Here is a 14,675-nt window from a genome sequence, read left to right as displayed (position 1 = left end):
TTGGGTCCAAGCTGGTGAGCTTTTTGCTCAAGCCAGATGAGTCCGCGCTCAAGCGGGCAATCTTGGGGTCTCGAACCTGGATCCTTCCGCATCCCAGTTCTTCGCTCAATCCACTGCAGCACCGCCTGGCCAGGCTGATGTTTTATTTTTTAAAAATGACCAGATTCCCTCTGTTACATCCGTCTAAGACTCACTCGACACTTGTCTTGGTCACGTGATACATTTATCAGTCCCATCCTAAAGGCCGGTCTGTGAAAATATTTTCTGACAATAAACCGGTCCGTGGCCCAAAAAAGGTTGGGGACTACTGCTCTAAGTTTCAGGGATGCCGAAAAAGCACTAGACAGTTTGCGATACCCAAGCACTGTAAGATTTAAGGCTTTGTGTTGGGTTTCCAAGCCCACATAGTGCTCCTGTGATTACCAGATGCTTCAGTTTGCACAGTGCTGCTTTGGAGACTACTGAACACTCAATTTAGTTTGCAATGCAAAGCATGCCCTTCAAAGATGTCAAAATGCTTCAAAAAACTACAGGTGCTTTAAGGTCTACACATGGTGGTTCCCCTTCATTCCCTGCGCCTTCTGTCTCTGCTGCAGTGTTCCAGACATTGGACTTGAAGCCGCCAGGCTGGGAATCCCCCTGCCTTTGCTCCACTCACCATCTACTTCCCACCCCATACTTGCCTGTACTTTTTCAAGATTGTTTTAGCTATTTTGGGTCTTTTATATTTCCATATGAACCTTTAGGATGAGCTTCCTAATTTCTGTACAAAAGGCAGCTTGTATTCTGATAGGAATTGCTTTGAATATGTAGTTTGAGGCCCTGGCCGGTGGGCTTAGCGATAGAGCGTTGGCCCAGTGTGTGGAAGTCCTGGGTTTGTTTCCCGGCCAGGACACAATAGGAGAAGCACCCATCTGCTTCTCCACCCTTCCCTATCTCCTTTCTCTCTCTCTCTCTCTCTCTCTTCCCCTCCTGCAGCCAAGGCTCCACTGGAGCAAAGTTGACCTGGGCGCTGAGGATGGCTCCATGGCCTCTGCCTTGGACACTAGAATGTTGGATCCGGTCGGGCACATGTGGGAGTCTGTCTCTCTGCCTCCCCACTTCTCACTTCAGGAAAAAATAATGTAATTTGATTTGATTAGTATTGAAATTGTAACTTTAAAGTTTTCCAGTCTGTTAATATGGGATGCCTTTCCATTTATTTAGATCTTTAATTTCTTTTAACAATGTTTTAGAGTAACTATATGTTTTTTACCTTAAGATTTAGTGGCTATCTTCAAATTATTTTGGCAAAAACTCATGAGTGATCATAAAAGGTGATTTTTTTCCCCCTAGAGCCATGATGGTGAACCTTTTTATAAAATCCGCCCACTTTTGCAGTGCTGGTCAACCTGGTTCCTCCCGCCCACTAGTGGGTATTCCAGCTTCCACGGTGGGCAGTAGCGGAGCAACCAAATGGTGCCGCGATTGGCCCACCATGAAAGTTGGAACGCCCACTAGTGGGCGGAAGGGACCAGGTTGACCAGCACTGCAAAAGTGGGCGGATTTTATAAAAAGGTTCGCCATCACGGCCCTAGAGCATCACAATCTGCCTATACCCCGTGATGTTGGCAGTGTCTTTAGATCTCACTACTTCTTTCTTTCTGCTTTAGCACCAATATGCAGCTGATTCTCGTTCGGTCTATGTAATTCATTCTCTGTCTTTCCAAGGTAGTGTCTCTATTAACTATTATTGGTCTTCGATTGAAACCAGGTGGCCAACTGTGGGCAAAGGTACACATTTTCTGTCTAGAATTTCATGATGTATAGTTTGTCTCTTAATCTTTTATTAGTCTTGCAGTCAAGAAGTCTGTTTAACTCTACAATTCCTCATTTTAGTTGAGCACAAAACCCTTTTTTATGGCCCATCTCTTACATCCTGTAAATCATACTCTATCATTTTGGGGAAAAATTGAGAGTCTAAGGAATTCTTAGGCAAATATAGACAAGGCTGTCCAAGTAAAATAGCTTGATTATCCTTTCTTCTGTCTGCTTTCTTCTAGTCTTCCCAAAATACCCCCAAAAGGGAGAAAAACGCACCTACTTCAATCTTTGTGTTTTTTCTTTAGTTTTAGTTTTTTTTTTAAAGATTTTGTTTATGGATTTTATACAGAGAGGAGAAAGGGGGAGCAATGAGAAGTATCAGCTTGTAGTTGCTTCACTTCAGTTGTTCATCGAATGCTTCACACATGTACCTTGACTAGGCAAGGCCAGGGTTTCGAACTGGCAACCTTAGCGTTACAGGTCAGTGCTCTGTCCGCTGCGCCACCACAGCCAGGCTCAGCTCTTTATTTTTTACCTACCTCAGTAGCCTTGTTTCTTTTTGACTGGCCAGTCTCTTCCTTAGATAAGCATGTTTATTAAAGTTGCTGCTTATAGTTTTCATGTGGTTTTATTAGGTTCTAAATAGGAAATCATTGACTCTTTAGTTATCAAAATATCCTGTGATTAAAAAACAATCACCCTATAGCACATAATTTGTTGATGTTCTTCTTTAACTTTGTTCACCTATGACCTCCTGAAATTCTATGACCTCCTGAAATTCCATTTTCTCTGCTAATCCTCCTCAACCCCAAGCTTTAGAACTAGATTGTAACCCAGGTGATTTCTTCTACTCATTTAGAAAGATTTTCTTCTAGGCTGTGTGTGGGGGCGGGGGGAACGGGTGGTGAGGAATAGCGGTGAATGGGTGTGGAGAAGGAGCGCTGTAATTATTGGGACAGGAAGTCAGGACCTGACATTCATTACACTGGCGACAGCTCAAGCCCCACTTCTAAGCTGTTAGCTGCATCCAGTGGGATAGTTTTGGGTCCACACAGTGGTGAGCTGTGCCATACAGCCCAGACCCTTGCCTCTGGGAAATTTTCTCCGTTGAAGTGCCTACTTTATCAGCTGACAAAAATAAATAAATAAATAAATAAATAAATAAATAAATAAAATAGTGTTCTAATTGTATTTTATTCACTAAAAAAATACTCTGAGACCATCTTTTTTTGTTTGTTTTTTGTTTTGCATCAGTAATTATAGTCATGGTTTATTGGATACAATGGTCTAACCTCTTGGTCTGACTATCTTATTTTATTTTATTTTTTGTATTTTTCTGAAGTTGGAAACGGAGGCAGTCAGACAGACTCCCACATGCGCCCGACCGGGATCCACCCAATATGCCCACCAGGGAGTGATGCTCTGCCCATCTGGGGTGTTGTTCTGTTGCAACCCGAGGCATTCTAGCACCTGAGGCAGAGGCCATGGAGCCATCCTCAGCGCCCGGGCCAACTTTGCTCCATTGGAGCCTTGGCTGCGGGAGGGGAAGACAGAGACAGAGAGGAAGGAGAGGGGGAGGGGTGGAGAAGCAGATGGGTGCTTCTCCTGTGTGCCCTGGCCGGGAATCGAACCTGGACTCCTGCATGCCAAGCCGATGCTCTACCCCTGAGCCAACCAGCTAGGGCCCTAACTATCTTATTTTTTTCATTTTTTTTTTTTTTCTTTTTTTTTTTCTGAAGCTGGAAACAGGGAGAGACAGTCAGACAGACTCCCGCATGCGCCCGACCGGGATCCACCCGGCACGCCCACCAGGGGCGACGCTCTGCCCACCAGGGGACGATGCTCTGCCCATCCTGGGTGTCGCCATGTTGCGACCAGAACCACTCTAACACCTGGGGCAGTGGCCACAGAGCCATGCCCAGCGCCCGGGCCATCTTTGCTCCAATGGAGCCTTGGCTGCGGGAGGGGAAGAGAGAGACAGAGAGGAAAGCGCGGCGGAGGGGTGGAGAAGCAAATGGGCACCTCTCCTGTGTGCCCTGGCCGGGAATCGAACCCGGGTCCTCCGCACGCTAGGCCGACGCTCTACCGCTGAGCCAACCGGCCAGGGCTTAACTATCTTATTTTTAAAAGCAACAAACCACTTTGTGGTTAAAAGAAACAAACTTCAAAATTTTAATCCCAAATAATTTTGGGGCTTTAGATAGTGTATTTGGAGTCCCCTATTATTTTTTTGTTATAGAATTTTATTTGCCATGCTTGGCTTTTTTCCTCCTTTTTTCTTTTTTTCTTCTTTTTTTATTTATTTTTTATTAATCAGTGAGAGGAGGGGAGACAGAGACAGACTCCTGCATGCACCCCAACCAGGATCCACCTGGCAAGCGCACTAGTGGGCAATGCTCTCTTGCTCAGCAATTGAACTCTTCTTAGCACCAGAGGTGGAGGCCATGGGGCCATCCTCAGAGCCCGGGGCCAACTTGCTCCAATCAAGCCATGGCTGAAGAAGGGGGAGAGAGAAATGAGAGGAGGAGGCAAGGAAAAGCAGATGGGCACTTCTTCTGTGTGCCCTGACCTGGAATTGAACCCTGGACATCCACACTCCAGGCTGATGCTCTACCACTGAGCCAACTGGCCATGGTCCCATGCTTGACTTTCCAAGTGGAGATATAATAATTTAAGACCCTCTGACTAAATACATATTCTAAATCCGTGAATAAAACTTCTGTCCTCAATCTTTTTGTTGAGTGGATTGGAAACTTTAGAAGGAAACCTTAAGTATCCTTTTTTTTCTCTTCCTTAAAGTTTACAGCAGGGGCTTCTTTTTCTTTTATTTTTTTCTTCTATAGACCATATGTTTTGAAAGATTATCTGCTAATAGGCATGCTAACATTTGTTTGCTTTGAGCACAATTTGGAAAGTGTTGATGTGCTGGAAAGAGCACGGACTTTGGACAATGAGGGTGTGGGAAGACCTGGATTAAAAGCCCAGCTTTGCCTATTAGTAATGGTAGGCAAGTTATTTATTGGTACTTGCCATCTCTTTATCTTAAAGATAGGGATAATGATTTTAACTTTGAAGAGTTGTTAGGAAGATTAACGAATATGGATGCTCTCAGTATAACCCTGGACACATAGTATTACCACATGTTAAATTGTGTGTATTGTGAAGTCTATTTTATTATTTCTGGTTATATGCTGGTTTTAGGCCAAAAAATGCTTTGTAAACTTTTGTAGATGGTAGTATTTGGGCAGGTGGTCTGGGAAGTAATCTGTGTAGAGAAATGTATAGAAACAAAGAAGAGAATATGTTAGTCATGATTGCGTCAGCCTTTGTTCATGTAAATAAACACATTTATTTTTGTATTTACATTTATAAATATCATATTTTATTCTTGCTTCTTTCTTATGGAAAGGCAGTTTTATATACTAGTTAACCAACCTTATCACAATAGTAAGTTATATGCTTGCAGATCTGTGATAAGAACCTTGAGTTCAGTGTTTGATCTGAATATGTATTTATCTTTAATCCATAGTGTACTTTTATGTTTGAAGTTTTCTCCCTCCCTCCCTCCCTTTTCTTTTCTTTTTTTTTTCTTTTCTCTCTTTTCTTCCTTTCAAGATGAGAGGAGGGGAGATAGTGGGGCAGACTCCCACAGACACCCCAACTGGGATCCACCCGGCAACTTTGGGGCCAATCCTCAAATCAACTGAGCTATTTTTATGCCCAAGGCCGATGCTTGGACCAACCAAGCTATCCTCAATGCCAAGGGTTGATGCTGGAACCAATCAAACCACTGGCTGTGGGAGGGGAAAAAGGAAAAATTGGGAAGAGGGAAGGAGAAAGAAGCAGATGGTCACTTCTCCTGTTTGCCCAGGAATCAAACCTGGTTCGTCCATACACTGGGCAGACGCTCTGTCCACTGAGCCACTGGCCAGGACTGAAGTGTTTTTTTTTCTACTCTAAAATGGAAACAGTCTGGGAAAGAAGGAAATGAAACACTAAATTGAAATAAAATTGTTTGTACAAATGTTTTGTCATTGCCTTGCAGTCTACAAGAATCGGAATGTCAGTAAACGCTATTCGCAAGCAGAGTACAGATGAAGAAGTTACATCTTTAGCAAAGTCTCTCATCAAATCCTGGAAAAAGTTATTAGGTATAATTGATCTTCCCTTGTATATATTTATGATGTTCTGGTTTATTCAAATATTTTGTTGCAATTTTTTTTTATGATTATACGTGTACTTAATTAGTGCTTTATAATAAAAGTGTGTTAGTTTGACCTGGAAGGTTTTGCTTTTTAAGCTAGTCAAATTTAGCTTTCTTGACTTTCAGTACCTATAACCACGTTACCTCTTTTAAGTAAAAAGAAATCTCTCCTCCAAGGGGAAGGTTTTTTTACTTGAAAAAAAAAATTTAACATTTGTTTTGTCATATTCTTTGTCTTTTTCTCTATATGTGTGTATTCACACACAAGTTATTTTTTCTGAACTGTTGGAAAAATGTGGCATCTGTCATGCTTTACCCTTTAATGTTTAGGTATCTCTTTCCTTTGAACAAGCTTATTATGTAATCGTAGTACAGGACGTTTAACATGGCTACAGAACTTGAATCTAAAGATAGTGTTCCATTTTTGTCAGTTATCCCAGTGCTGTCCTTTATAGCTTTTTGTTTCTCTGTAAGATCAAGTCTAGGATCCATATCTAGTTTTCTAATTTGGAATACTTCTTAAGCCTTTTTATGTCTTTTATCACATTGATATTGTGAAAAATACAAGTGCCTTACATGCTTTGTTATTAATGCATGGTCCTTATTTGGGGTCTATCTGTTGCTTTGTAATGATTAGATCAGGTTGTACATCCACAGCTAGAATACTGTGTAAGTGTGTGTGTCCTTGGAGTTTCAGATCCAGAGGCATTGATGATATTTATTTGATAACCCAGTCAAGGTGTACACTGTCATTTATTATTTTTCCTCTTTTATTTGTCATTCTGTGGGACATACTTTAAGATCCTGAAATTATCTTGCTACTCATCAGACTTCCCTGTGACAGTTACAAAATAATGATTTTCTAACTTATACTTCTTCAATATTTATAAATCATCATATCATTATTCTGCTATAAGAAAGAACCTTCCCTTTTACCTCCCAGTTATTTATCTATTATTAGTGTGCACACATACATTTCTGTTCTATATAGTGGATTGTAATTCATTATTCATATTTATTTTGTCCCAGATTTGACCAGCTCTGCAAACTGGCTCTTTTTTCTCTTTGACAAGCCTCATTTATTTATTTATTCACTCACTCACTCTTACATTATGATACCACAAAATGTATTGGGCTCATCCATCTTCTCTCCCCTAGCATTAGCCATTTCTCTAATCAGTTATTGGCCTTGTATGAAAGAGAAAATAGAAAAAGTGAACCTTTTCAATTTTAAAGGCAACAGTAGCAGAAAAAACTATTAGAAGAACTTGGTAACTAGGAACTAAAAATCATAAAGCATATACAGTTTAATTGTCTGGTCTTAAGATAACTAAATGTAATAGGTGATTCTGTACCAGAAAAAAAATATTGCTGTAAAGATCATTATTAGGATAGTTGGCAGAATTTGTATAAGGTCTGTAGGTAAGTAAATAGTATTTTATCATTGTTAAATTTATTTATTACTTACTTTGGTTATATAAATGAATTTCTTTAGGGAATACAAATGAAATATTTGGGGATAAAGGAGTATGATGTTGCCCTGGCTGGTTGGCTCAGGGTAGAGCATCAGCCTGGCATGTGGAAGTCTTGGGTTTTGATTCCCGTACAGGGCACACAGGAGAAGCGCCCATCTGCTTCTTCACCTTTCCCCCTTCTCCTTTCTCTCTATTTCTCTCTCCCCCTCCCGCAGCCAAGGCTCCATTGGAGCAAAGATGGCCCGGGTGCTGAGGATGGCTCCATGGCCTCTGCCTCAGGCACGAGAATGGCTCCAGTTGCAATGGAGCAACGCCCTAGATGGGCAGAGCATCGCCCTTTATTGGGCATGCTGGGTGAATCCCGGTCGGGCACATGCAGGTGTCTTATCTGTCTGCTTCCCCGCTTCTCACTTCAGAAAAATACAAGGAAAGAAAAAGGAGCATGATGTCTGCTACTTGTTTTCAAATGGTTCATAAGAAATATGTGTGTGCACCATAGATGGAGGCTCCCCAGAGCCATTCTCAGTGCCTGGAGCTAATGTGCTTGAACCAATCGAGCCATGATTGCAGGAGGAGAAAAGAGAGAGAATGAGAGAGGGGGAGGGGTAGAGAAACAGATGGTAATTTCTCCTGTGTGCCCTGACTGGGAATCGAACCCGGGACATCCACATACCAGGCTCTACCACTGAGCCACCTGGCCAGGGCCGAGGTATTAATTCTAGTACATGTTCTTTTAAAAGTTTTTAACTTATGTTAAAATATTTACCCATTTATTAAATAAAATTTGAGGAGTTGAAGGAGAAAAATAAAATCATCCTGAAGTTTATGTCTAAATATAAGCATCAGTTAATATCTTGTCTTCTTTTCCTGGTGCATGGATTTTGCTTCAGCTCTAATTTTATTTATGCTGTGTGTGTGTGTGTGTGTGTGTGTGTGTGTGTGTATAAAATATTATATACATTTTTAGTCTTTAATAAATTTTTTTTAGCAAGCGAGAAAGGAAAGGTAGGGACAGACAGACAGGAAGGGAGAGAGATGAGAAGCATCAATTCTTCATTGAGGCACCTTAGTTGTTCATTGATTACTTTCTCATATGTGCCTTGACTGGGGGCTCCAGCTGAGTCAGTGACCCCTTCCTCAAGACAGCTACCTTGGGTTTCCAACCAGTGACCATGTGATCATGTCTATGTCCCATGCTCAAGCCGCCGATCTTGGAGTTTTGGACCTGGGTCCTTAGCGTCCCAGGCCAACACTCTACCCACTGTTCCACTGCCTGGTCAGGCTTTTTTGTATTTTTTTGACATAACTAATTTTTATTGGCTTCAGAATAACCCATTGAGTGACTATACAACAATTTAATCACTTGCCTGTTAGATTTGTTATTTTTAATTTTATGGCTATTATAAATAATATCTTGATGAATATCTTTCTGACCAAAGCCTTTTCTTTAGATTGCTGTTATATTTCTAGAATAACTGCTGCTGCTTTTTAGCACAGTTTTGAATACTTAAGATGAACCTAAGCATTGACCTATATTAGTGCATTTACTTCTAACCCTCGAGTGTGTTAGGTCCTATTATAATCCTCATTTTATGGTGAGGGAGTTGAGGCACCGAGAGATTGAGCATTTTATGCATAGTTGTATTGAGCTCCAGTAGCCAGGCTGGGATCTGTTTGCTGACAGTCCTGAGTCCTGAGTCCTGAGCTGGAGTACTTCCCCACGGCTCTTCTGTATTGCCCACAGCACTATATTCAGATAGTAGAAATGTTTTTAAGGCTTTCTGAAGGGATTGTGCTAATTTGCACTATTCTAGAGCAGTGTGTAGGATCGGTTTCACTGCTCTTCCGATAGCTTTGGATCCATATTAGATAGCATTACCTTGCCATATTGATTTTCAAGTGCTTTCTACTCTATTACTTTTGAAATATTTCTTTGTTTTTTTTGTTTGTTTTTAAGTGAGAGTAGGGGAGATACAGAGACAGACTCCTGCATGTGCCCCAACTGGGATCCACGCAGCAACCATGCCTGGGGCCCGTATTCTGCCCGTCTGGGGCTGATACTTTTCCCATCTGGGGCTATGCCTGCAACTGAGCTATTTTTAGAACTGAGGTGGAGGCTGTATGGAGCCATCCTCAGTGCCTAGGGCAAGTGAGCTCAAATTAATCGAGCCATGGCTGTGGGATGGGGAGAGGAAAAAGGTGGGAGATGGAGGGGAAGGTGGGGAGAAGCAGATGGTCTCTTCTCCTGTGTGCCCTGACCAGGAATCAATCCTGGGACATCCATACACTGGGCCGATGCTCTACTAATGAGTCAACTGGCCAGGGCTGAGATATTTCTAGTTTTTGCTATATTCTTTAATGCCATTATTGATAGTTGTTTTCTTCAACTTTAGGTTTGGGGTCTTCCAGGTGAATTATAGAGAATAACGGGGGGGGGGGAGAACAATGAGTATGTGAAAACTAAGTGTACACTTAGCGTAGGGTGTTTGAACTGTACTTCAGGTTTGATAACCATAACCTTTGTAAGTTCTAGAATTGTGATTTGGACCAAACTCTTCCAGTTACTCATTTAGATTAGCATATTACTCACTCATTCAGATAGCATATCTGAGGAACCTAAAAGTTTGATGCTCATGTCTCACTGCTAGTGATTTAGGTTGAAATGATTGGGATGGGAGCTTGAGCATCATGAGGTTATGCTTAAAAACTGTCTAGGTGGTCCTAATACACAGTTCAATATATGTTCTTCTGTATTGTATACAGGGAGATGTGGAGAATTGAATTACTTGTATAGCTCTTATTAACTATATAGGGATCAAAATTATACAGTAGATCCATTTTTCTGAACTCAGTTTCAAGGCTGTTTTGCTTGACTTAAATGTGAATGTTTCTTTTTATTGCTTAAATATTGCAGTGGCCTAATCTATTTTATGTACTCTTATTCCCTAGTATCTAATTGCTCACCTCCTTAAGTTTAAAGCTTGAGCATTTTATATTCCTTTACATATAACTGATGAGGTGTTAGGTAGGCCTTACTAATCCTGAAGTACTTTCTATGAAAATGTTCTTTTACTACTCTTGAAACATATATTTATATTCTGGGTACCATCTTAAATTTTTTGACTTCATGAAAAATTATTAAAAGAACACTGCTATATATATATTTTGAGTTTTCGTTTTTAAAATGACAGAACTGTTTTTTTCCATATTCTTTCTGTCTCTTTTTTATTCTTTTCTCTTTTTTAGGTTCCTTTGGCATACATACGTGTGATTTCCACCAAGTGAGGGAGTTTATTTGGAAATGTTGACTAAGCATTCATTGTTAAAAATACCCAAGTACATATTAGAATAGCTTGCATAAATTTTATTTACTGTTGAAAACTTAGAATTTTAATTTTTGTTTTGTAAATTGCTTGATAACATGGAGTAGTTCAGTTTTTAAAAAAATAAATACTAACAACTTAGGGATTTCATAAATTTTTAGATGGACCATCAACAGACAAAGATCCTGAAGAGAAGAAAAAAGATACTGCAATTACAGCACAGAATAGCCCTGAAGCAAGAGAAGAAAGGTATTTGCTCCATGGGAATTCATTTATGTGGAAAGTCATAGTTTTACTTGACCATCACCCCCTCCTTAGTCTTATGATCCTATATCTGTACTCCTCTGTTGGAATTAGCCAAATATTCTAAGGTTTCTTACAAAATTTCCTGGAAATTTAAAAGGGAGTTAGAAAACACTACATAACTAGAAGAAATTATTTACATGTACTTAACAAGTTTAATTGAATGGAATCTCTGAGATAGCACTACTGGAATTAACAATGTAGGTAGGTACTGATCAGGGATTCAAATGGTTACATCTTCTATTTACCATATTTCTGTTTTAGGTTTTTATTTTTTGGCCCTGGATTTAATTTTCTTTTTTATGTTTTTATTTTTCTTCCCAGTTTAGTTATTTGTCATAAGAACTGATAATGTGAAGTTCAGAAATGAAGGGTTAAACTGTTTTGGAGCTCTTACGAGTCCTTTGCATTTATTCTTTTCCTGTCACAATGAACTTTGCAATATCAACATGTAAAAAGTGATATGCTACTAGATTAAAAACAGTTCCCCTATTTTTGGGAAGCTTGTAGTTTAACACTTGACATTGATTTAGGGGATTAGTTTTCAAAGTGTAGTCCCTTGGAAGAACAGGGAACCTGGCAACTTTTTAGCAATGCACATTCTTGAGCTGTACTCTGGAACTACTGAATTAGGAATTGTGGGGCCTAGAAATATGGTTTTAACAAATTCTGATGCACTTAACTTTTAGGCTACCTTTTAACTTCATTTATTTCTCAATATTTTTCCAAAATTGATAATGTACTCTTCATCTTTCTAGTAACAAAAAAATCAGTGTACTATTTATTCCTTTACATATTAGCACTAAATACACTTGTTATAAAAGAAATAAGCTAAAATAGTGTTAAACACCATTTGTTAATAAAACTCAGTTTTTCTAACTATTTTGAGATAACTTTAGACTTTTAGAAAATTGTAAAAGTAGTACAGAGAACTCTCAATTGCCCAGTGTATATATGCATATAATACATGCGCACACATGTTGGCACACACACAGGAACTGGTGATAATTTGAATCAGATAAGTCACTTGCAGATGTACCCTTTATGCTCCTAAATGCTAACTACATCAGTGTGTATTTTCTAAGATCAAGGATATTTTCTCATGTATAACCACAATAAAAATATCAATATCCAGAAATTAACATTGATTCCTCTTCTATCCAGGGACTTGATTCATATTTTAGCAATTGTTCCAATGTCTTTTATTGCAAGGGGAAAAGGTTTTCCCAAAGTGGATCACACTTTGCATTTAGTTATCACATCTCTTTAATTTTCTTTATCTGGAGTAATTCTTAGTATGTCATTGTCTTTCATGATCTTTATATTTTTGAAAAGTACAAGCCATAATTTATGAATTTTTAGATGTTTCCATTTGTCTACTTTGATGACATTTGAAGTCACTGATTTAATGCCTTGACTATAAAATATAAATGTATAAATAAATGTATTAAATAGCTGTTGAAGGGGGATTAGGTTCTTAGTATAGTTTTCATCAGTTTTATGTAATTGAAGTTTAAGGATAGACCTTACCTATAAAAGCTTAAGTTATTGTGTATGAAGATAAAGTGGTTGGTGTTACATGTGCATGCGCACACACATACACTGAAGAAAATTTTAAGAAGACTGGGGAAACGAGTCTGAGGTATCATCTAAAGGAAGATATAAAGTTGTATCTAAGTGACTTGTGGCTGAAAAGGTTTTATACTTTGGGGGTAAGAATTTAAGGAGAAAGCTATGTCATTAAATGTTTGGAAAGGAGTCACCAGAATATTAAAAGTGGGCCAGCGATAGTGAAGTTAGTGAGGGGAAGGCTCCATTGTCCACTTGGGCAGTTCCCACGGGGGGAGCTGAGGCATTTGACCACAGGCACATTGAGGCAAAAGCATATGATTAAGGTATTTAAGAAGTGGGATTTTTAAACTTTGGGTGTTTCATTGGTTTATCACTGACAGGTAGTATGCTATGTATAGAAATACAGAGAGAAATAAGTCCTAGTCTTTGCTCTTGAGAAGCCCAGTTTGGCGGGGGGGAATATATAAAAAGTCGTCATGATACAAACCTGTGTGCAGACATTACTTTAGGAGTACACGGGGAAATCTGAGAAAGCTTTAGCAAGGAAACGACTAAACTTAGAAGGTATCCAGAATGGCTCTTTTGCCCTTGATCTCATGTGTAGTCTGACAGTGGATTATGTTTTGGAGAGAAGACAAGGAAAGAGATCTGCAGCAATGCAGTGAGTTAGATCTATGGAGGGTGAATGGTTTAGTCTTGGGAAAAGTTTATGGTTAGAATCTAATATAAGAAGTTAATCAGAAGCAGTTGAAATGATTAGGTTGCATTGGAAAATTATTAAATTGTTCTGATTAAGTTGGTTCTGGGGAGAAATTGAGACGTTTTATATTCTCACAGCTCATTTCTCACTACACATGGTTTTTATCCTAATGGGGATTTTTTTTTTCCTAATGGGGATGTTTTAAATGTAAAACTCATTATGTAATTGGAATAGGGTTTTTCCAACATTCCTCCTCTGCTTTTTATTGGTTGAGAGCTGTCATATTCTCTGGTGCCATTTTTTTACCCCTTTCCTCATAATCAAGATCTTTGGATTTTCATTTACTGTATTGGGCTATAATATATATATTCTCTATTTAAAACGAAAATCAAGGTTAAATGTTTAAAGATATGTGATTTCTCTTTACTAGAATTTTAATGTTATCTCATTTATTTAGACCAAAAAATATTTGTTTTTAGAGAGTGATAGTAATAATGTTATTTTGTTTTCCCTGATTTGTGTGTGTGTGTGTGTGTGTGTGTGTGTGTGTGTATTTTAGTAGCTCCAGTGGCAATGTAAGCAGCAGAAAGGATGAGACAAATGCTCGAGATACTTACGTGTCATCGTTTCCCCGGGCACCAAGCACTTCTGATTCTGTACGGTTAAAGTGTAGGGAGATGCTTGCTGCTGCTCTTCGGACAGGAGGTAAGTTTAGTGTACTTTGTGTCTGTGCTCTGTCCTTTGATCATCATCACCACCAGTGCCATGTGCACCTTTATTGTTTTACCAGGAGCATCCCATTGATAGCTGCCCACCACTGCTTAGCCCAGGGAATAGTTTTTGTTAATAGTGGTTACTGAAGCCGGGTAGGTATTGGCATAACTGAGGCCTCTGCTTATTACTTTATGATTCCAAGAAGTGGATTCCTTCTAATATATGAATATTTCTCTATTCATAGTAATTTAAACTTTTTTTCACAAATCTTCCTGCAACTCCCCCCCCACACACACACACATTTAGTCTGCAAGCTAATTACTTCTTCCCCTGTAGACAGTTAATCATATTGTATTTGGGTCCCATTGTTAAATGTTAGTGTGACATATTGTATATAAGTTTTGTATTCATAATTTTAGTTTTTACTTTTTAAGAAAGGAAATGAGATTTTGGTTTATATATGGGAGTTTTAATTTAATTTAATTTGGTACTCATTTTTATTATGTAAAAATTTGGCTTTAAAGTGTCATAGACAAGAATATTTACTTATCATCTTAAAGAAATTCATCTTTTTTTCTGTT

The 14,675-nt window shown here is 39.0% G+C and overlaps 1 protein-coding gene across 1 annotated transcript in view; it reads left to right on the top strand.

Annotated features, from left to right (window-relative positions):
• TCEA1 (transcription elongation factor A1) overlaps positions 1 to 14,675 on the top strand; it is a 76,316-nt gene that overhangs the window by 41,879 nt on the left and 19,762 nt on the right. The window contains exons 3-5 of the mRNA XM_066266128.1: positions 5,849 to 5,954; positions 10,967 to 11,054; positions 13,940 to 14,085. Coding sequence (XP_066122225.1) covers positions 5,849 to 5,954; positions 10,967 to 11,054; positions 13,940 to 14,085 — 340 coding nt within the window. The remainder of the gene's footprint in view (positions 1 to 5,848; positions 5,955 to 10,966; positions 11,055 to 13,939; positions 14,086 to 14,675) is intronic.

Source organism: Saccopteryx bilineata, chromosome 3 (assembly GCF_036850765.1).
Source record: "Saccopteryx bilineata isolate mSacBil1 chromosome 3, mSacBil1_pri_phased_curated, whole genome shotgun sequence".
Classification (NCBI taxonomy): Eukaryota; Metazoa; Chordata; class Mammalia; order Chiroptera; family Emballonuridae; genus Saccopteryx; species Saccopteryx bilineata.
This window is presented reverse-complemented; position numbering and strand designations above follow the sequence as displayed.